The sequence below is a fragment of the Equus quagga genome, chromosome 4, assembly GCF_021613505.1.
Source record: "Equus quagga isolate Etosha38 chromosome 4, UCLA_HA_Equagga_1.0, whole genome shotgun sequence".
Taxonomy (NCBI): domain Eukaryota; kingdom Metazoa; phylum Chordata; class Mammalia; order Perissodactyla; family Equidae; genus Equus; species Equus quagga.
The window spans coordinates 102,582,982-102,607,806 of record NC_060270.1 but is presented as its reverse complement, the minus strand read 5'-3'; the positions used below and the strand labels follow the sequence as shown (position 1 = coordinate 102,607,806).

General features: G+C 36.0%; 1 protein-coding gene across 1 annotated transcript in view; it reads right to left on the bottom strand.

Moving 5' to 3' along the window:
* SLC4A10 (solute carrier family 4 member 10) overlaps positions 1-24,825 on the bottom strand; it is a 197,261-nt gene that overhangs the window by 63,680 nt on the left and 108,756 nt on the right. The window contains exons 11-15 of the mRNA XM_046658900.1: positions 21,401-21,547; positions 16,411-16,511; positions 12,721-12,895; positions 11,999-12,132; positions 11,347-11,592 (exon numbers count right to left, since the gene is read on the bottom strand). Of these exons, the coding sequence (XP_046514856.1) occupies positions 11,347-11,592; positions 11,999-12,132; positions 12,721-12,895; positions 16,411-16,511; positions 21,401-21,547 (803 nt within the window). The remainder of the gene's footprint in view (positions 1-11,346; positions 11,593-11,998; positions 12,133-12,720; positions 12,896-16,410; positions 16,512-21,400; positions 21,548-24,825) is intronic.

The following is a 24,825-nucleotide window of genomic DNA, read 5'->3' as shown; positions in this document are numbered from 1 at the left end:
CATTATCTGAGTTGGGTTCTAAGGGAATAATTCTGGCTGCTTCATAGAGAACAGCCTGTGGAAGAATAAGTATAAAATCAGGGACACAATTTGGAAGGCAACTGTAATCATCTAGACAAGTGACTATGAGGTAGAGGGGGTGGTAAAAGTGTTCAAATTCTATATAGAGAGCCATTATATTTGCTGAGAAATCTGGGTGTGTGTGTGAGAGAGTAGTCAATAATAAATCCATCTTCTTTTTCAATCTGAACAGCTGAAAGGATGAAATTGCTGTTAACAGGGGGAAAGACTTGAAAGAGCTTGCTCTTGAAACTCGAAACATAAATAGGACTAAACTATAAGCATTTACCCAGTATATTAGTTTGCTAGGGTTGCCATACCAAAATACCATAGACTTGGTAGCTTAAACAACAGAAATTTATTTTCTCACAGTTCTGGAAGCTGGAAGTCCAACATCAAAGTGCTGGCAGGGTTTGTTTCCTCTGAGGCCTGTCTCCTTGGCTTGCAGATGGCTATCCTCTTCCTGTGCCCTCACATGGTGTTTTCACTGTATGTGTGCTTCCTGGTGTCTCTGTGTGTCTCCAAATTCCCTCTTCTTAAAAGGACATCAGCCAGATTTGATTAGGATCCACCCATATGACCTCATTTAACCTTAATTGCCTCTTTAAAGTCCCCATCTCCAAATACAGTCACATTCTGAGAAATTGAGGGTTAGGGCATATGAATTTTGCGGGAACACAATTCAGCCCATAACACCCAGTGACATGATTTCAGAGTGAGAAGGACCATCTCTCTTATTCCCTAAAAACTTACTTCTATGATTGAAAAAAACATTCTGTGGGTGTTTCATTTTTTTAGATATCAAAAGTAAAAATTTGTGGAGGAAATAAAATTTGCCTTCTACGAATCTTTAGAGCAAGTTCTGATAGACCAAGAAGATCCCAAGTACCTATGTAACAAAGATGAGCAACACAGTGGAGTGAGTGAAAGCTGCAGACCTGGCCTGGACACACACTTCATTGAGACTACCAATGAGCATTCATTTACAGAACACATTCTCTTACCTTTCACATAATATTTGAACAGTCTTACAGGGAGAGTATTTACAAAGATAGTTTTTAAGCTAACTGAATTTGGCTAGTTCTATAAATATATAGTAGAAATAGTGTTCAGAGTAATTAACATATTAATTTCTATAGTTTAAGGGAAGCGTTTCTTCTTCCAAAACAAGTTACTAGCATTATCTCTAAGCATTCACTTAGCATGACTAATAATATAATGTAGTGATAACACAAAATATCCAGCAAAGTAGAGATGAATGATTGAATAATGTAGCAACATTTTACATGACTAGCATAATTTGCTCAAAATTTCCACTAGCATAATTTGCCAATAGGAATGTCAGATACCTTGAGTGAAACTATGAAATCATACACAAGGTGCCAACACTGGCATTATACTAATCTCATAAAGAATTCATGGCAATGTGCCCAACAGGTGAGATAAAGTTGAATGGCAGAATGAGATCGCACCACCTGACAGAGAAAGCAAAACATTGAGGAAAGTGGGTTCTACTCTTCATTAAGCTTTACTTTATTATTAGTAAGTGATAAGTCATTAACTTGTTCTGTACAATAGATCTTACTGCTCTATAAGATTTTAGTATATATAAAGTGAAATATTTAAAAGGACTTTGAAGAGAAAAATATTTCTTTCCCTAGAATTCAAACTAGTCTCAAAACTTAAAACTTTAGTGAACTTATTTTAATTGATGTTTAGAAACTGAAATCGCTAGGTTGTTGATAGAGAAATGATTCACAACTTTTTATAGTTATGTATTTCTACCTGTTTTGTCAAATATCCACATACTTTTATGGTTTATTTTCTTTTCTATTTACAATGGTTTGTAAGGATATAAAAATCCAGTGGAATTTTTGGAAGAACCTTTTATTATGAATATTTGGTTTTAAAACCTCTGTTGCCTGTTTAAGCTTTGCCTGGTTTTCTCTGATTGTATATGTATCAGTGGTTGAGACACAGTGCCTTAAAGAACTTTTAAAATTCCAGCAGTTGGAAGAAGTATTAAGAAGCTGGATGATCTCTCAGTCTATAGGCAAATAATGCTCCAAATGTGCTTCAGGGAGGCAAAGATGAGGGGTATTATTTTTTCAGTTGTACATACAGACATATATATTAAGCAAATATTTATTTGAAAATATGGGCAAAATACTTCCTAATACCTGTTTCCTAAGCTCGTTGAAGCTCCAATTCTCTTATTTTAGGTACTTGGGCTTCATCTTGCACAAAAGGTTAATTCAAGGATGATGTAACAATATTATAGAAGCAGGATTCTGTTACTGTTGTAGCTGTCATTAGGCACCAAAAATGTCTGGACACCAAATCAGTTAGGAATTAATTCTTGAGGTTTGTCTCTAGGAGTTGAGGCTACACGACTCACTTGCTAGATTTTTATATCATGTATCTTAATTACCTATAATTTTTTAATAGATTTTATTTTTTAGAGCATTTTAGTTTCACAGCAATATTGAGCAGAAGATACAGAGATTTCCCATATACCCCTGTCCCCAGACATGAATCACCTCTCCCTTTATCAACATTCTTCACCAGAAAGGTACATTTGTTATACTTGATTAATTTACATTAAGATATCATTATCACCCAAAGTCTGTAGTTTACATTAGGATTCACTCTTGGTGTTGGATATTCTATGGGTTCGGACAAATTTATAATGGCATGTATCCACGATTATAGTATCATACAGAGTAGTTTCACTGTCCCAAAAAATCTGTTTCATTAGTGTTGAGTTTTAGGAGTTCTCTGTATATTTTGGATAACAGTCCTTTATCAGATATGTCTTTTGCAAACAGATTCTCCCAGTCTGTAGCTTGCCTTTTCTTGACACTGTCTTTCACAGAGCAAAAATTTTTAATTTTAATTAAGTCCAGCTTATAAATTCTTTTTTTCATGGATCATACCTTTGGTGTTGTATCTAAAAGTCATCACCAAACCCAAGATCATCTAGGTTTTCCCCTATTATCTTCTAGGAGTTTTATAGTTTTGCATTTTACATTTAGGGATATGATTCATTTTGAGTTAATTTTTGTGAAGGGTGCAAGGTCTGTAGCTAGATTCATTTTTTTGCATGTGGATATCCAGTTGTTCCAGTATCAGATGTTGAAGAGACTGTCTTTGCTCCATTGTACTGCCTTTGCTCCTTCGTCAAAGATCAGTTGACTATATTTATGGGGGTATATTTCTGGGATCTCTATTCTGTTCCCTTGATCTATTTGTTTATTCTTTCACCAATACCACACTGACTTGATTACTGTAGATTTATAGTAAGTCTTGAAATCGGGTACTGTCAGTCCTCCAACTTTGTTCTTCTCCTTCAATATTGTGTTGGGTATTCTTGGTCTTTTGTCTCTCCATATAAACTTTAGAATCAGTTTGTTGATGTCTATAAACCAACTTTTGATTGGGATTTCAATGAATCTATAGGTCAAGATGAGAAGAACTGACATCTAGACAACATTTAGTCTTATTAACAATGAACATGGACTATCTCTCCATTTATTTAGTTTTTCTTTGATTTCTTTCATCGGAGTTTTGTAGTTTTCCTCGTACAGATCTTGTGCTTATTTTGTCAGATTTATACTTAAGTATTTCTTTTTGGGGGTGCTAATGTAATTGGTATTGTGTTTTTAATTTCAAGTTCCTCTTGTTCACTGCTAGTACATGAAAAATCAATTGACTTTTGTATGTTAACCTTGTATTGTGTAACCTTGGAATAACCACTTATTTATCAAAATTAGTTCCAAAAGTTTTTTTGTCAATTCTTCTAGATTTTCTACATTGACAATCATGTCATTTACAAACAAAGACCATTTTATTTCTTCATTTTCAATCTGTATACCTTTCATTTGTTTTTCTTGTCTTATTGCATTAGCTAGGACTTCCACTATCATGGTGAAAAGGAGTGGTGAGAGGGGACATCCTTGACTTGTTCCTGATCCTTGTGGGAAAACTTCTAGTTTCTCATCATTAAGAATGATATTAGCTGTAGGCATTTTGTAGCTATTCTTTATAATATTAAGGAAGTTCCCCTCTATTCCTAATTTACAGAGAGTTTTATCATGAATGAGTGTTGGAGTTTGTCAAATGCTTTTACTGTATTTATTGATATGACCATCTGACTTTTCATCTTTAACCTGTTGATGATCAATTACATTAATTGATTTTTGAATGTTGAACTAACCTTGCATACCTGGGATAAATATCACTTGGTTGTGGTGATCATTTTTTTATACATTGTTGAATTTGATTTTCTAATATTTTGTTTGGGATTTTTGCATGTATTGCATTTATGAAAGATATTGGTCTGTAGTTTCCTTTTCTTATAATGTTTTTGTCTGGTTTGGGTATTAGGCTAATTCTAGCCTTATAGAATGACTTAGGGAGTATGCTGCCTCTATCCTCTGAAGGAGATTATACAGAATTGGTATACTTTCTTCCTTAAATGTTTATTAGAATTCAACAGTGAACCTATCTGAGCCTGCTGCTTTCTTTCTTGGAAAGTTATTAATTATCGATTTAATTTCTTTAATAGACATAGGCCTACTCAGATTATCTATTTCTTCTTGTGTGAGTTTTGGCAGATTACCTTTCAAGGAATTGATCAATTTCATCTAGGTTATCCAATTTGTGGGCATAGAGTTGTTCATAGTATTACTTTATCATCTTTTTAGTGCCCATGGGATCTTTATTGATGTCCCCACTTTCATTTCTGATATTAGCAATCTGTGTCTTCTCCTTTTTTCTTAGTTAGCCTGGCTAAAGGCTTATCAATTTTATTGACCTTTTTTGGTTCATTGATTTTCTTTATTGATTTCCTATTTTTAATTTCATTGATTTCTGCTTTAATTTTTTAACTACTTTTCTTTTCCTTACTTTTTAATTAATATGCTTTTCTTTTTCTAGTTTCCTAAGGTTGAAACTTAGACACTAGATTTTAGATATTTCTTCTTTTCTAATATATGCATTTAATGCTATAAGTTTCCCTCTAAGCACTGCTTTCATTGCATCCCACAAATTTTTATAAGCTGTGTTTTCATTTTCATTTAGTTCATTTAGTTACCTTTAATTTTACCAGTGCAGTTCAGTACACTGTTTAACAAGTCAGTACTTTCACCAATGAAAATCCATTTCTGAATTTCAGCAAAGCCTTAGTGTTGATCGAGATGTGGCTAATAGATGGGTTTGTAGCAACCTTTTCTGGAGTTTAGGTTCTTTGCTTTAATGTTAGCTGACCACTCCTGGAGTTTAGACTCCTGATTAAAATACTAGCTGCCTATGCTTGTAACTTAACCTAACATACACATATTACTACAGTGTCTGTGCTGAGGTATTTTAATGTAAATTAAAACATCATCATATTCCATTTTTAATATTATGGAATATTTCTTTAAATTCAGGACGTGAAGAGAAATTGGGTCAGTATTTCAAAGATTATGAACTCTCTGAGAACGGTCACCACATCTCAACAAAGTGAAACACTGTGTATTTGATACATAACCACATGACTTCTGGCCATTTGATGCATCTTAGAGAAGAAACCACCAATTCCTGATTAGCACTCTTCCTCTAATATTGGATGCTCAAGTAAGTTTCTTCCCTTTCATAGCTATTTGACAAGAAAATATGAAAGATAATTCTATTTAAGTTCAGTAAATCTGTAGTTATAGAGAAGGAAAATAGTGGCTAAAGGTGAATCTAAGAAGTAACATTGTTTAAAGATACTTAAAGGCTTACTGGTGCCTACCAACCCCCTGGCTCTGGAGGCAGAAAAATGAAGAGACATTAATCTTCTACACAAAAGGCTCATAATCCATTAGGAACAGTGAGGATAAAACAAGTGAATAATAAACTGATACTGGATATTATTGCTACTAGAGATAAGACTTTATTATTAAAATAAGAATTTAGTTCAAAAGCAGGAAGGGAAAACAAGAATTGTAAGTGTTTGGATTAAGAATCAAGAATGAGGTGGGTTGGCAGAAGTTTATTTATTGAATAATTATTTATTGAGTGCCTACTATTATATTTATTTGATTCTAAGATGTCAGATAATCCACTTTCTTAATACCAGCTTTTTAAGGGAGATAAAACTGTATTTTAAACGTGCATATCAGTTGTAAGAAGCATTTTCAGAAATGTAAAAATTTGAACAAACATGTTCATTTTATGATATGTACCAAGCACTTTGCTAGTACAGTGTATACAAAGGTGTACCTAATACTCATGGTCCTAGCATTATGGAAATTAATCTAGTGGGGTTACACACACATTACACAAATAAATACATGAAAATATAAAGTTATGTTGCAATCAATTCTAGATAGATTTGGTCAACAGTATATGAAGTAAAAAAAGTAATTAAAAAAAGTTAAAACACAGGGGTTTCTCTAAATCTGAGTTTTATTCTTTATCTTTTGACTGGTGAGTGCTAAAAGGTCAATGAGCTATGATAACTTCCTTTTCGTCCTCTTTCTCCTGGCATCTCTTCCCAACTTTTAGAGCTCTGCTGTAGGATGCAGTCCTGCCTCGCTTCATTCTTACAGATGACTTCTCCACTATGTTGGCACCCTGTCTAAATTTTCAGTCAGAACTAGTTTTATGGATGCAGATTTGTACATTTTTATCCCACATTAAGATTCTCATAACATCTTAAGTTTATTCAAAACTTCTAGTTGAAATCTTTAAGAGTAGTGTTAAAGATACTGTAAAAGAACACAATTGTCTTCACTTGTCAAACAAGATTGGCCAGGTGATGTCAATCATTCTACAACATGTTCAGTTAATCAGTATACACTAAGTATTACTTAATGTATGTACAGGATTATGCTGTGTCTATGGGGAGTAAAATCGCTACATGTTTTCTACTTTAAAGGAGGCTCAAATCCAGTGAGGAGATGAGAAAATTCCTTTAGGAATATAATGTCAGTCAGTAATAACATTTATCCAGAACAGATTACTGTCCTGGGTTATGTAGAGGGCTCAGTGTTAGAAAAAAAACAACAAAGAGACAGGGAAAAAAACAAAAACAACTTCCCATAACCTAACAGTGAGATCACTCTTTCTTTGTTTTTAAAGATTGGCAGCTGAGCTAACAACTGTTGCCAATCTTCCTTTTTTTCTTTCTGCTTTTTCTCCCCAAATCCCCCCAGTACATAGTTGCATATTTTAGTTGTGGGTCGTTCTAGTTGTGGCATGTGGGCCGCCACGTCAGCATGGCCTGACGAGCGGTGCCATGTCTGCGCCCAGGATCCTAACTGGGGAAAACCTGGGCCACCGAAGCGAGCGCATGAACTTAACCACTGGGCCACAGGGCTGGCCTCAAGATCACTCTTTCTAATAGCTTGGTAATTATTGAATATTATTTAACTCTAGTCTGCTAATATATTGGAAACCAAAGTAATGGTCAGACCCTGTTCTTTGCTTTGACCCAACCAACTGCAAAGGGTTAATACAACCCTAATCTTTCCTTAGCTAGCCATCTTTGAGAGTTTTAGATTATTTCTATACACTGAAGGAACATTTCACCTTACGTAAGCAGAATGCTTTATTCTATTTTTGCCATTCCTTAAAATCAAAGCAACCTAGAAAAAGTTATTCCCACAAACTCATGTCTTATTGCTAACTTGACATATTCAGCTTGATCATCTGGTGTAATGTATATATTCTTGAAACTAAATTGATTATCTTGACACTTGCTCTTGGCACAATGATAGGAAAGCTTCTAACTTCAAATATAAGGTCTGCATATTATCATATTGTAAGGTTAGGATGCCAGAGGAAGTCGAAAAGTCTTTAAAAAATCAAAGACATTTTGTTATTTGGTTGGTAAAACTTTGAATTTAAAGAAATCTGAACATAGGAGGCCCAAGTATAAAGAATATCTGAAATGTAGATCCTAAATATGATGCCTCTTTTTTCACTATCTTGCACATAAACAAAATATGTGGGAGCATAGGCATATCAAGTTCGAAAAGATTGCAATCTCTGAGATAGTACATCCTAGCTATGACATTTTCTAAGAATTTTTCTCATAAAACCTATGAAAGCATGAGGCCAGCAACATCAGTAGAAAACTTTAGGTCAGCATGAGTATAATGACACTCAAAAACTGATTCATGAGGAAAGGTCACAGCGACAGGAACAAGAAAACTACCAAAAGTGTCATGAAACAGAAAATGTTTTGTGCAAAAAGTGTGCGATTATATAACACATTAAAGTAGTCATTATTGTTAGGAATAACTTTAGTTTTCTTTAATACACATGACCAAAAGCACACTAATAAATATATGCATAGCAAAAAAGATTGGTTTTGCTTCTCCAAAGAACAAGTGATGGCAATACCTGGTCAGATTCATGCACATAACATGAGTGGTACTGGAAGCCAGAGAATCATGGGGGGAAAACTAAAGTGAAGACAATGCAGTAAGGGTCTCTGGTCAGCACCACATTTTCCAGGAGACTGTGATTCTCCGTGTTTCTCTTACACCCGTTTCAGGGCCAGGCAACACTAAAACCCCACTATCCATCGGGGTGAATCAGTCTTTCCATTCCTTCTACCTCCTTAATTTTGGTTGAGAAGGGATTCAGGCAATGGAACACAGTGATTAGCACACATTCCTGCTTGGCCTTCAAATAATTAGGTTTCAGGTGCCCACACTGTGAGAAAGCAAAACTTTAACTTAAGCTTGTGGTGATCTTTTTTTTAAAAAGCAGGATGGAAACATTGACAAAGTCAGGACACATGCCACTCTCCTCTTGATTTCCATGACAGGCAAGAATCACAGACAAACAATGCTATTTTTGTTTTCAAATTATCCTCTGAGCATTTGTCTTACTTAACCCCACAAGTTGTCTTGATCTCACCACCTTTTGATCCCTGGGAGGTTTCAATCCCATGTTTATCCATTTGCTCTCCATCATCTCTCTTTCTACTGTCTCTGTCCTCATTTTCAAACACATAGCTTTTTTCTGTCACAAATTACCATTCTTGTGATCTCATTGCCCTCTCCAGCACACACTGTTTTTCACTTTCTGTGACCCCAAAATGGCCTGCACATATTTCTCCATTTCTTTGCTGGCTACTCCCTTCTGAATGTTTTAAGTCCTTTTAGTCTTTCCTCCCCCTCCCCCCAATCCTGTCTCTTAAAGTTAAGAATGATTTCTTTTCCTTATTCTGTTTGATCTCTATACACACTGTCCTCTCTAAAGATTTCTTGATACTGTCTTGTCCCTTGCCTTCTACAACCTGACATTATCCTTGGTTTTCTCCTTTTCTCATGCCTCTTTCTTATTTTTTATCTACTAGCTTCATTTTTTCACTGTTACCTTCAAGCTGTGACCATTATCTAGGGCTCAGTTCTTGCTTTTCTGATCTTTTTCCTTTCCAGACTAGGGGATTTTAAACTGTGTTCCTCAATGTGAAGTGCCTTAGAAGATGCCACTGAGGGTTCAGGGAACAGCTAGAAGGGTGGACATTTGGTGCCTCCCTACCACTTCAAACAGAATAGTTCTTTTTTTATGTTTTATTTGTTCCATATTGTTTCTTTAGGAGAGCTTATTTGTATTCATCAGTGTACTGAAAATCACATAAAAGGCGTAAAACTTGAGTCTAATTTCTTGTTTTACCACTATCTATATGACTTTGGACAAATATTTCAAAACATTAATGAATTTCTTGCATCCAGGCCTGTGCCATTCCCTCTGTCTGAACCACTCTCCTGCCTTATTCCTCAGCACCTTTCTAACTCTTACAGATTTTTTGGTCTTCTAAAGACTTCCTTCAGGAAGTCTTCTCAAAACCCCAAATCTGGGTTAGGTGCTCTTCTGATGTGGCACCACAGCATTCTGCACCAATCCCCTAACACAGGACTTATTTCATTGTGTTGTCTGTCTACATTCCCTACTGGACATTCATCGAGGACAGAATATTATTTATGATTTCCCTAGCACTGAGCATAGTGCCTGGCATGTAGTAGGTTTGAAAACCCAAGCAGACATAATTATATATCCCAGCAAGGATAGAAAATTAGGTGACGCTGCTCTCTTTTCAACTAAAGATGAATGAAAAAACATGTATCAATATTATCCCTCATTCTAATCAAACTGCTATACCCATTTGCCTGCTTTCTGAGCGACTCTGACACCTTCTTCATCCCCTTCTGAAACATGTTCACAATACCCTCATTATTTTCTTTTTTTGGGAAAGTTATTTTATATTTCCGCTCTGATTTTTCTTATCCAAAAATAGACGTGTACTGTTAAAGATATTTCTAATGACCAAGAAAAATTCAAAGTACTAAAAATCATGTTATTTTGAACACTGTATCATTACATCATTCTTAACAAAATTATAACATTGCACCATTTTGGCCTAATTTCAACTTCTTATAATAGTAAATAAAGACAATAAATCTTCAAAATATTTGAGGCATATCTAAGCAGTTTATAAGAAGAGCATTTGTTGTTGACAGACAGGTTATAACTGCCTCATAAAGAACATATTGTTTCAAATATTTGCTGTATAAAAACTTATACGTAAATGCAACAAAAAATTCTAAAGTTAAATCAAAGAAAAGAGTAATGTAATGTCTACATATACTCCACAAACACAGCCTTAGGGAAATTCCAAACTGCTGGCATACTAAAACTAGAAAGGACAGTAGATCCAATCCCATCTTTAATCCTAAACTATAATACCAACTTCAGTAGGTAATACCTGAGTACTTACATCACAAATGTAGTAAGTTCCAAAAGCAAAATTATATTTCAGTTTAGCGATTTTTTTATTTATGTTTTTGTCCTAATTTCAAACATCAAGCTAATACAATTTAGACTCAACAAGTCTCTTTTACCTTTTTGCTCTAAATCTGAAATCTTATATTTTCACTACTACGTTTCTTTGGATTATAGTAAGTCAAAAAGGCCTTAAAGGAAGACGGAAAGTGTATATATTTTGCAAAAGCAAAATCTCTGTATTGTAAAATTGACCTTGGTCCATTATCTACTTAATAGGGAATGTTTGACAAACAGAACTTCAAACAGATATTCTTGGGAGAGATGTTATAATGAGAACTCAAGTATCAGATGAGTGACTGATTAGATGACTTTTAAAATCCTGTTCAACTGTGAGAGTCCAGGATTTAGGTCATGAATCAATTTAAGGCACTCTATCTGCGGAGTAAGTTCCTCACATTTCTTCTAACAACAGCAACATTTGTAAAAAGAAAAGCCAACAGGGGAACTGGTACTTACGAGTATTGTGTCAGTAGTTCCAAATCATTGTGCATGTTGATTGGATATGCTTCACTGAGTTCAAACAGCTTCTCTAGGGCCTCATAAATGAAGATGATGCAAATGAGAGAAGCAAAGGCTTCTTCAGTAAAGCGGGTGATGTAGCAGACAAGGGAGCTTGCGTCAGTGGCCACAAGGATGATACACAGAGTTGCAGTCCAAAGTCCAATACTAGCTCTTAAAGATAGGTATGACAGCCCATATTCTCTGGGGGGAGGAAAAGGAAAGAACAGTGGAAAGAAGGTCATTTAACAGCTTGCCACCATTTTAAATAGATGGAAATATGTCTAATTCAGGAAGTGAAAGTAAATAGGCTTCACATTCCACGAGTATCTAAACTCAAGACTTTGTCTAAAGGCAATACCTAAGAGGACAAAACTAAAAGGGGTTTCTCAGTGCTTAGAACTGAATATCATTTTTTATGAATATTACATAACAATATAGACAAATCTTTTACTTTTCCTTTATTTCTGTGGAGAGACAAAAATGGCAAACTGAATCAAATCAGCCACTTCGACTTCTCCCAGAAGACTTTGAAATGGGATGCTGGGAGAAGTATAAATACAGCAGAGAAATAGAAAGGGGCTAAGGGCCAAAAGTATATAACACTTACTTGCAAAATTTAAACAAAATCTTTTCAAACACCAAAACCGGTCCTGTACTGCCTAATATGGTAAGAGGCTGTCCACCAAAGAGAGAATAGGCTATCCCAGTCATGGATGCTCCAAAGAGAGATTCGATTGCACTCTGTGTAGAGACAGAAATGATTCCATTATCTAAGCTGTACAGGCAGACTTTATAACTAGGGAGAAAGTGTTTAAAATATGTAGGTATATTCTTTTTCCTTTGCTATGAAAAGCCTAGCAACCTTGGGCAGGATGTGGGGTAGGGTAGGAGGGTAAGAAAAGGGGCAGGCAGTCAGCAGAGTATGAACGGTAGTGAATGGGGATGTATCCTCTCCACCTTCCTCATCTCACTCTTTTTGCTTACTAAAAGTTTACCTGTATGCATGATAAGTGTCAGGACAGAAACACAGCCTGTATAAATGGGAAATGGACCTCCTGCGAGGTAAGAACCAGAGCCTAAAGCTGGCCTAGGATTGGGGTCAGGGATAAGACCAGAACCTTGCTAAGACTAAGAATTAACTATTCTGAGACATTCCATTCCCAGCTTACCAGTTCTACTAGCCATCTAGAAAATTCGTATGTAGTTTATCTGCCAGAGCATACATCAAATCTTTCCTTATAAAGAAGTCAAAACTTAAATGCTCACTTATCTAACTACCAGTCTTAAAAACTGATTGTTTCAAAGTTCAGAGAAAAGTATAATACATACTATACGACCTTCAGTTGCTTCTCCCAGCAGTCCTCCAAATGTGATGACAGGAGACATACAGGCGCAGTAGAGAAATAGAAAAGATGCTAAGCACTGCAGGCTGAAAGCATCTCTGAAGTCACTCCAGAAGTATGGAGCTTTTCTTTTGATATCTAAAATAAGTCCCCCAAAAATCCTAAGACAGGGGGGAAACACAATAGTGAAATCCAAATATAAAAACACACAAGCCAAAATGCTCTTCTGCTTTGTTGCCAGGTCATAGTACATGTTTCCCATCAGCAGAGCTGAGACTCACATTAACCTGCTTTGTTGTATCACCACGATCTACAGGGAAAGCTTTGACCACTATGTCACCTCAATTCCTAACCGAACATTGTGTAAACAACCAAAAATTCCCCAGTTCTCTCAAACAAGGTCCAGACTGTTCCTCAATCAAAATTCAAATAATGAGATTTAAGGATTACTCTAATTTCCATGCCATTTCTACATCAAACTACTTCTAAACTCAGGCCTACTACCCTCAACTGTTGGCAGCATTTTCTAATTGTTTACATTCCATTTAGTGTAGCAGGAAGCGAAGAAGGGAGGGCAAACTGGCTTTTGTGTACTCTCACAGTGAACATTGCCCTAGAGAGAAACAGTAGTGTTTAACCACGGCTCCAGTTACCTACTCTCTCTGCCAAAAAAAATCCCTCACCAGATATTGTTCCAGGCAGGCATCTAAATGGTATCAAATTGTGAAATACTGCCTAAAATTTGAGGACTAAATTTTTTTTAATCTATTAGAAATGAGAGCATTAATGAACAGGTATTCTCAATCTTTGAACATTTAATAATAATATGCAGACTTAACACTTGACTACTAAAGGCTTTTTGTGCTCCATGGAATAAAGATGTCATATTCAAATGAATGAGACTATGATTAAGTTCCCACATGGAGCTTAAAAAAAACACTATTATGTTCCAATACACTGCCAGTATGCTGAATATGCTTTGATTATGCAAAAACGTTAAACTTTTGTTATTTATTTTTTAAATACAAATATTCATTTGGCAATCTAAGAATCAACTCAAAAATGATTGTTTTCTTGAGAAACAAATTCTGGTTTGTGTTGAAACATGTACATCTTCAGAATAACCAAAAATTTTGACTATCGACAAAAGATTCTCATATATTGAGGTACATGGGGTAACTATTTGAGTTCACAATTGATTCAAGTTGAAGTAAAGAAGCCTGATTTATGGTCTATCAAACATAATTGTACATCCCCTTTAACAATTAAAGTCAGGAATGCACTCTCAAGATAAGAATGCGTACTTCCCCTCCTATGCCCTATTGGTAAGGCCCACCTGTATTAGTCTCTTTCTGGACATCCGGGTCATGTTGACCTGCTAATTTACAACTGAATATTTCTTTGAAACTTTGATGAATATGCATCTTTGGCATGTTTAAAGTATGTTCTTTGTTCTAAAAAGATATGACTGTACTGAAAACCATGCTTCTCCAGGAAGCTTTCTTTCTTTGTGGAACCTGCCTTCCCAAATTATAATCCTCACCCTGGCTGAAGTAAAATTCACCTTATCTTTCTTATCTACAGAAACGTTATTGATTATTTTGCGCCAACAGTATTATTTTTTGTTTTTAATAAAGTATTCTTTCTTTCTTTCTTTCTTTCTTTCTTTCTTTATTTATTTTTTGAGGAAGATTAGCCCTGAGCTAACATCTGCCACCAATCCTCCTCTTCTTGCTGAAGAAGACTGGCCCTGAGCTAACATCTGTGCCCATCTTCCTCTACTCCATATGTGGGACGCCTGCCTACCACAGCATGTCTTGACAAGCAGTGCATAGGTCCACACCCAGGATCTGAACCAGAAAACCCCGGGCTGCAAAGCAGAACGTGCGAACTTAACCCCTGTGGCACGGGGCTGGCCCCTCAACACTATTATTTTTAATTGCCCTGATCTGATTGACATAGACATGATAGTAACATATTAGTAACTCTCTTACTATTATGTGAGTGACAGAATCACTGTTTTCCTAGCGATTACTTCCTTCAGAGGGATACAGAGTAGAAGAGGTTGAGAAGGATGAAATTTCAATTGAAAAAAAGGACATTTAAAACTTAAGAGAGGCTTGAAGAAAACCTGTGGAATTCACACACACACAAAGATCATCTTAGGTTCCCCTACCTGTGTTTGGTAGAACACATGCATAGTTTTAATTTGGGAGATCATTTCTGAATGATTTGTTAACTTGTCAAAGTCACAATTCAAAATAGATTTAATCTACTAGTCTATTTATTTATTTCTTTATGATTTATATCCCTCCTACTCCCAAATTAGAATTTGAGGTGGTTATGAAATATTACTTAGTAGTGAATATTTATAGTTTTGATAGCACTCTCTATTAGACGATTGTCCTTTAATTAATTACTTATTAGGGCATACATTAGTCTAAATAGGTGTTATATTACTGTGTAATAAACGTGCTTTTAGCAGCAAAAATCTAAATCCGGAAGTGGGAGGTCATTGCAGAGAACAGTGCAAGAGCAGCCCAGATGTACACCAGCAACTCCAGGAGAGCAGATGAGTAATGGATACTTCAAGTCATGTCAGCAACAGAATCTGTGGAAGAACTCTGGAGAAGCGAAGATACCGGATATTGGTGACCTGGGAGGATTTAGGAAGCAGTAAGGAAAAGTGAACTTTGAAAAAAAATCTAAGCTATGTGGTATGTTACACCTGAGAGAGAGAAAAAAAAAACACCAAAAATAAAAAGGCAGCATTTGAAAATATGAAAGCAAACAGAAGGAGTAACACTTCCAGTAAAGGGAAAAGGGAAAAGGAAAAAGTTGAACCATCTCAAAATAGGTATGGAGCCTGAGGAAGACATTAAAGGACATTTCCTCAGAGACAAAACATAGATAAAGGGAGAGAACAGAGGAGAATTAAAATGCACAGAGTTGTCAGGAACTGGAAAGTCAGCTTAGAGGACACAGGGAAAGAAGTACAGGAAATGGCCTTGAGGGGAGAGAAGCACCAATCCTGCAAAGCCTTTACAATTGCCTTCAATTATAATGGAGGCTGTGTGCACATATTCCCTGAAGAGAGACCCACCCAAGGGTTTCTGATTTTCTGCTCACACATTGCTTGGAGAGAGACAAGCTGTCAAAAAACCATAAAGAACCATTTTAAAAAATAAATTGAAGCTTTCATCTCTTCAAAGACGTGTGATTAGAAAAATAAATCATATAGCTTTTTCAAATTACATCCGGAAAAATAAAAAATACTATTATATACATCCTACTTGCATGTAATGAGATAGGGTCTATAAGACTGAGTTCATGTTGTTTATTTTTATTTCCATCTTGAACTTGAAGCTTTCAACAGGCTGTTTTGGAAGGGGCAACTGACAGCTTTCTTATTCATTCTAAGAATCTGTGAATGCATTTTATGCACAGCAAAATGAAAGACTAGGTAAGATAAAATGGAATGGTGTATCCACTGTTCTGGTTTTTAATGACAATCATTAGCAACTACAGAGAAATCAAATTAATTGGCATTTTTCATCCCCAAAGAGTAGGTATTCAAAGTATAAAAGAAAAATTAGCTCTCACAATAGCAATTCCTGACACACAAGAATGGTCTATCATTTGGTCTCTAAAGTCCATACAAGTGCTTTCCACTAACCTTCCAGTTCGCTGGAGTTCAGGTCCACTATGGCCTCCGTGGGGCTCTGCTTCCCCATGAGCTGCTGTTCCATTTGGTACAGCAGGAATCTTCCTCTTCTCCTGCGGGAAGTTTTTTTGTTTTTGTTTTTTAATTTCAGGTGCTAGTTGCAAATAACAAAAACAAATTTTTTCCCTTGAGGCAATATGCAGAGTGGCTAAGAACCCAGGCTCTGTTACTTATTTGCCGCATGACTTCTAGGAAGTTATCTAGCCTCCTAAAGCTTCAGTTCCTTCCTCCGTTCATTGGTGGCAACAACAGTACCTGTCAGTGTGGTTGAGAGAATTAAATGAGGTGATGGGCATTTATTCCTTCTTTCAACTAAAATTTATTGAGTGCCTACTGTGTGCCATTCATTGTGATGGATGCTAGAGATGCAAAGGTGAGCAAGAAAAAGCATTCTATTAATGGAGACAAACAGTAAACCTATAAAGTCAGGCAGAGATGGAGCTATGAGGAAAAATGAAGAGAAGGGCACAAGAGAGACCAGGGTTGGGGCAGCTTGGGATGAAGAGGTGTTATATGCCTGACAAAGTTAAACTTTTCAATAAACATCAACTATTATCATTAGCTATTTTTAAAGGATATTTCCCTCCTTGATTCTGGCTGATATCTTCCTACCCAGAGAATGATTTACAATATGGTTCTTTCTGACTCATGGAGATCCAAAAGACTATTGCAAAAGGAAGCTTCCAAATTGAGCCAATGACAAACTGGCTGAGGTTTATGTAAGCGATGTTTTCCCATAGGTATATTCCACCCACTTTTGTCAGTGTCAGAGATTTGAAAAAATCAGAAAATCCAACCTATTGGTGATCTTAGAGCACATCAACGTGTTCAAAGGTGCTTAAAAGGATAATAAAATTTTTTAAAGTGATGCAGTTAAAATTTTTACTTGATTGCCATTCCAAAATAGTAAACATATAAACATGTTCTTCATGTTTACTGTAAACATGAAGAACAAAAAGGAATAATCAAACGATCTTATGTATAATGAGATATTTAGGTAAAATGGTACAGGTTTAAAACATGAGAAAAATAGGTTTTGAAATGCAAAAAATATAGGAAAGTTCATTGCTTAATATTTTTACAATTTCTTAGGCATACGAATAGATACAATGAACTGAAGTTCAAAGATAAAAGAGAGGATGTCTGTCAACTGATGAAGGAACTGCCTTTATAGGTTAACATACATTAGAGCTTAAGAGTGATCCTCAATACCCAATAATCACCTAGGGAAACATTTCTTAGCTTCCACAAGTCTCAGAAAGTAAGTGATATTATTTGGTCTTCAAGGGAATTATCCCTTACTGGACAATTAACTCATTGTTTTACAATGGAAAAGCTATACATTGAAAGGCAAATGACAAACCATGAAAGATATCAGCCATCCTAAAGTACTTGTTTCCTCAAGGAGTGTTCATCTTACAATAGGGGAAAAAGGTATTTGAAAAGAGAGGTGTATATGAACAGTACCAATGAGTATTCTGAGGAAAATGTAGGAAATATTTTTTGTTCAGAAACACATGTATTTTGATATTTTAAAACAAATCAATGGGTGAGTAGATATTTGACCATTAAAATTACACAATTTATTAATTCAATCAACAAATACTTAGTGAGAGCCAATCTTTATCAGTTACTAGGCCCCGCTACATACACCAGCAGACAAATCAGACCTGTGGAGCTTACATTCTAATGAGGAAGGCCCACAATAAACAAATAAACACACAAATAAATTAATTCTATAGTGCATTAGAAAGATTAAAAACTATAGAAAAATAAAAATTTAGAGCAGAGTAAAGAGGTCTGAGGTGTGGGGTGGGTGGTAGAGGAGGAGAAAGTGGCAATTTTAAGTAGAGGGGCCAGGCAGGCTCACAGAGAAAGTGTCATCTGAGAAAAAGTGGAGGGAGTAAAAGGAATTAGCCATGAGAATAACTCATGGGGGATAGCCAGGCAGAAGGAACAGTCAGTGGGACGGTCTTAAAGCAAGAATGTCACTGCAGGGTTTGAAGAACGAGGAGCTAGGAGGCCAATATGGTTGGAGAGGAGTCAGCAAGGAAAAAAGTGCAAGGAGATGACTTGTGAGAGGTAAAGGGAGGCCAGATCCGGTAGGTTTAGTAGGCATTGTAAGTCTTTGGCATTTATTTCCAGTGAAATGAGGAACTTCTGCAGGGTTTTGAGGAAAAAAGGAGAATGATCTAACTTGGAGTCACTCTGGCTGCTGTGTTGAGAACAGATTCTAGGGGCCAATGGTAGAACAAGGAGACCAGCAGGAGGCTATTTCAGTAATCCAGGAGAAAGATGATGTTGGCTGGAACTAGAGTGATGGTAGTGGCAATACAAGAAATGGTATAATTCTGGATAAATATTGAAGGTGAAGCCAAGAGTATTTCCTGGCAGAATGGAAGTCAGATATAAGGGAAAAAAATAAATGTTCTTGGCTTGATCAACTGTAAATATGGAGGTAGCACCTACCAAGATGGGAAGGTACAGATGGAACAGATTTTGAGAAAAGATCAGAGCTTCTTATATACTTCAACAAGCACTTTATTGCCTTTTCTAATATAGTTGCAAAGATGTATATAGGTACAGAAATGAGACAAACTACAATTCAGTTCAAATTTTAGACATGATAAGTTTTAGAAATCTATAGGATGCCCAAGTGGAGACACAGGATAGCCATTTGGATAAATAACTCTCAAATTCAAGGTAAAAATAAATTTGGGAGAGGATTTAAAGCTATAAGATTGGATGATATTACCAAAAAAATGAGTGTAGATAGAGGAGAGAAGATGACTAAGGACTGAGCCCTGCATCACTTTAACATAAAGAAATCAGAGAGAAGAGGAGGAACCAGCAAAGAAGACTGAGAAGTAATGACCACTGAAGTACAAGGAAAACCAAGAGAGTGTGGTGTTTTGGGAGCCATGCAAAGAAAGTGTATCAAAGAAAAGGTAGTCATCAACTTTGTCAAATGCTACTGACTGACAGGCTTAATAAAATACAGACTTAGAACTGACCATGGGATTTAGCATTGTGAAGATCCTTGGTGGCCTTCATATAAGTAATTTTAGTGAGGTATGGAGGCAAAAGCCTTATTGGAGTAGGTTTAAGAGAGAACTGGAGGAGAGGAATTGGAGGCAGGTAGTACAGAGAACTCTTGTGTGGCACTTCGTGCAAAGAGGAACAAAGAAATGGGTGAGTAGCTGGCAGTGATAGCAGTATTGAGAGTTCTTTTTGTAAGAATTGTAAATTAACAATAAGTTATATGCTAATAAAAATGATATAATACAGAACAAAAGAACAGATGATATAGGGGAGAAAGTGGAAAATTGACAAAGTAATGTCTTTGAGCAGGTGTGAAGAGATGGGATCTAGTGTACAAGGAGAAGGCTGACTTTGGATAGTTCATCAATAGTAATATATGGGAAGGCAGAGTATGTGGGTGCAGATGCTGGCAGGTGGATAGGTGTGGTGGTGGCAGTCTATGGAAGTTCTCTTTTGATCATTTCAAATTTCTCAGGAAGTAGAAAGCAAGGCAACAACTGAGAGTGAAGGTCAGGAAGGATGTGCTAAATGTTTGAGAAGAGATAACAGGTGTGGAATAGACATCTAGAGAGAATGATTGACCTAAGGAAGTATAGTTATGATAAACTTGCAACATGGAGGACCCACTTGAGGTATGTGGCCATGAATTATGTGAGACCAGTCCAGGTAGTTAGACATTTTCCTTCAGCCACATTTAGCTGCATCAAGAGTCTCATATTACTTCAGGAAGAATTCTATTGCCTTTCCTAATATTATCAGTTGAAAGATGTATACAAGTACAAAAACAAGACAATCTATAGCTCTTAAAATTGCTCCCTAAGCAACTTCTTTTAGTAGTAGATCAACTGAAACTATGCGGCTACAGTTATAGAATCACAAAATTGTAATCAATGAGAAAAGAAAAGCAAATAATCTTTAATAATTATGAAATGACTTCAGAGTGAAAATATAGAAATGAGACATCAGTGTATTAACCTTAAATTGATAGAGGGACTGAGATGACTTTTTTAAACACTCATGATTGACTGGTACACCTGCTCATTTGCCCACCTCTGGCTAACCAGAAAAACTTCTAAGTCCAGGCTGGGTCAATCAGGCCATCTGTCACTTGAACTAGGGCAGGAGAGTCAGACCAGGCTAGAGTCCACAGGGACAAGAGCCAAAGGCAAGGCTGAGGAGATGACACTGGGAGAGTGGTAGGAGTCAGATTCAGTAGAAATAGAGGCGGCCACATGAGGAGTGGGCTTAACAAACACTTGGCCACCACTCTCAACAAAGTCACGCCTGCAATGAGAAAATGGCCCCAAGTAATAGCAACAGTCTTTCTTTCTATCTTTCTTGATTTTATAATGAGTAAAATGCACCTTAGATTTTTATAGGCAGAATTTTTACAATTTTCATACTATACATTCATACAAAGGTAATACAAATATAAGAATTAGAAAAAAATATTTTCCTAATCATAAATGTCATTAGCAGAAATAGAGAGTTTTCTATGTAATATGACTAAGTCATGCCTTTGAATTTTCCTAATACTTGTCAATTTCAAAGTCATGTATCATCAGAATATAGAAAGACAGTAATGTGCTTTTTCTCAAGCCATATTTTACATCTTTATAAAAATTTTAATTTTCCTCTGGTATAAAATTTTTTAAGGTGGGTCCAAGATCTTTCCAGGTATATGAAACTGCTTGATTTAGTAGTGCATCATTAAAACCAATTTCTCAGTGAGTTGTGTTGAATAGGATCAAGGAAGACTTTGTAACTTCGTGCCTCTGCCTTCCTAGAGGTTATAATTTAAATCATTTGCACCCTTTTGATGAGTTAGACTATTTTAGTACAGGTACTTAAAAGACATCAAAATGATGGGATTCTTAAGAGTATTTTCAAATATACGTACCTGGGAAGGAACATTTTTGGGAGGCTCTATTCGAATGCTTGGATCCCATTCTCCAGGAGGGAGAACAGTAACCTGATCCAGAAATTCATCGATTCCTGACACCAAGTCATTACGATCTTTAGCTTTGTAAGCAACATCATGAAATACCTACAGAAGGAAAAGAAATATCATTTATAGATAAAAAGGCAATTACAAAATCTTAACGTGTTCAGTACTTTCATTTCCTAGTTATCTCACATGTGATTATAACAATTTGAAGAAATGGCTCTAACTAAAGAAGATTTTCATGAAAAGTATTATAATTTAGTTTATTCTATGAATGCGCACAGATATACATTTTTCTTAGAATGCTGGAACGAATGTTGAAATTTCCGGAGGCAAGAGTAAAGGAAAGGGAAAGGAAGATGAAAGGAAGCTCATTAAATTAGAGTTGATGATTCAAGCTTGGCAAAGTTTATTTACGTGTGAGTAAATCAAACTTTCTGAAAGAAGCCCTTGCTTAAAAATAGAGAGAAAAATTTATAGAATATATTAGAAATTTTAGCAATATTTATATCCTGGCATATATAAACTAGTTAAAAAGATTAATTTTGTTTCAATTTTTAAATAATAAGGTTACAAATTAGTATTTTCTGGATATCATATCTATACAGTGTAGAAAGTATATTTCCATCCAAAGTATGAGTTACATTTACACACACACACACACACACACACACATGCTGTGGTAGTCATTTGGGCTATTGACAGACACCACAGTTCTTCTTCTAGACACATGGTAGGATTGCATTCTTTGCCTTCTTCAATACTTGGATTTGGTGTGTTCTATGGAGGTGTACATATGTCACTTTCAAATAGAAGGTATTTTTTTTATCTGCCTTTTGTCTGCCATAGCGACAGAAAACACAGGTCAAGATGGAGCTTCTATAGGCCTGGGTACCTGAGCGACTAGAATGAGCAGAGCCCCTCTGCCAGCTCGTGATGGACACAGCATGATAGAAATAAACCCTTGCTGTTTTAACCCATGGAGATTTTAGTTGGTCATTCCTGCAGCAAAACCTAATCTCTCCAGACTGACATACAGAGGAATGGTATACTTAGTGTAATAAGTGGGGAAAGTAAAAATAAAGATAAACGGGGGAAAACTAATTTACACTAAACATAATATAAATATTTCTGATAGTTTTTGTATTTCATATAATATGGAATGAATAGAGAAATATTCGAGGTTTGGGACTACCATATTATTCTTTATGCTGATCTATATTACAGTGACCAAATATTCCAAAATTTTCAGGAAAATTGTGCTTTTGAATATTCTACCTTTAGACCACTTGTTTTAGTTTCTGGTTTGATACTCAATCTAAACCACTGAAGAAGTGATAATGATTATTTTCAAAGGCTTTTTTCTTACTTTCCAACTAAGACCATTTCAAAAAAGATCACTGGCATGATAAATATACAGTCTTTGCTTAGGATAATATGAAGACATCAGATATATATTAATGGCTTAGTTGTAGTTTGAGAAGGATTTTTTAAATGTTGAAAACATAGATTTCCGTGCCATAAGCCACTGAGTTTATGGCGGAGAGTATCTGTGCTTTTCTAAAATCTTCACATGGCCATGAGACCTAATCTGAACATTTAAGAATTGCAAATGTTCTCAAACCCAATGAGAGTTTAGCCACTCTACTCTCCCTGCTCATAGCAACTCTTTTGAAATCTTTCTTGATTTGATCTCATTTGATTAAAAAATTGCTTCAAGAGATCACATGATCCTACGCCTGCTTTAGATAGATGAATGTCCAAATTCATTCAGAACAGCTGATTTCCTATTATTTTAAAGCTCCTCAAAGATACAGACTTAAAAATAAATTTGTTTGATTTTTAAATTAAAAACACTATATCCTATCACCAACTTCCCCAATAACTTAATTACTTTATATTGCCCTTCTCCCTTCTCTTTGTCAAGCTAACCTAACATTCTGATTTCAACATACATCTGACTTCTAGGAGAACCCTTCACTGATCCCCTCTCAAACAATATTAAAAATATTGTTAATACTGTCCTAACACCTTGTCCTTTTTTAGATAGCTTTCATTGTAATTACAATTATTTATTAGAATTAGTTGTTTAATGCCTGTTTTTTCCTGCTAAAATATAAGCTCTGAACATTCGTTCAATAGCTATTTCTCAAACTACTTATGTGCTAGGGATACAGCAGTGAACAAAACCAACAAAAATCTATCCCCTCATGGAGCTTACATTCTAATGGGAGGGGAGAGATAGAAAACAAGGAATATCACTGAGTATATATTTTGCTGAATGGTGGAAAGTGCTATGAAGAAAAATGAAGTAGGAAAGGGGAACAGGGTATGACTGGGGGATGCTGTAATGTTAAACAGGATGATTAAGGAAGGCTTCAATGAGTAGATATTTCAGCAAGAAACTAAGGAGGTAAGGATGCAAGCCATGTAGCTATCAGAAGCAAGAGCATCCAGGCAGAAAGAATAGCCAGTGCAAAGATTCTCAGCATGCATGTCATATTTGAGAAGTAGCAAGGAGGCCAGTTTCTGGGAAGGGGTGAGTTAGAGGGAGAGTAACAGGAGATGACATCTGAGAGGTAAGGTGGAAGAGGCAGAAGGATATCCTGTAGGACTTTGTAGATCATCATAAGAACTTTGACTTTTACTCTGAATGAGATGGGAAACCATTAGAGGGTCTTGAATAGAAGAGTGATTGCTCTAGCTGTTGTGTTGAGAACAGAATGATGTGGGGCAAAGGCAGGGAGAACACCTAGGAATCTATTGCAATAATAGCATAATAATGGTGGCATGGACCAGGTGATAAGAGTGAAAGCCAGGGATAAGGGTGAAAACCAGGTGATAGTTCAGAAAATGAGAGGTAGTAGGCTTCTGGAGATATTGTGAAAGTAGAGCCAGGAAGATTTACTGATAGACTGGATTTGTACGTGAAAGAAACAGAGGAGTCAGGATGACTTCAGGCTTGTTCCATGAGGCCAATGACCATATCTTTAATTTCTACCACTATCTCCAATATATAGTAGGAAATAAATATATTCATCACGATAACAACATGAAATATGTACTATTATTATCATTCCTAGTTTGAAGATGAGGAAACTGAGGCAGAGAGAGTTGAGGTTAACTTGCCCAAGATCTCACAATTAGAAAGTGCCTTCCCTCTCTCCCTCCCTCTCTTCCTCCCTTCCTTTCTTTCTCTTTTTAAAAGATAGGAGATTCTAGATCATCTTTGTAAGGTGACAGAAATGATATAGTAGGGAGGAAGAAACTGATAATGTAGGAGCCAGAGTACATAATTAAGGAGCAAAATTCTCATCAATGCAGTGGGTGGGAAGAAGGAAGTATCCAGAAAAGCAGACTGAGAAAAAGTAGCAGTGAAT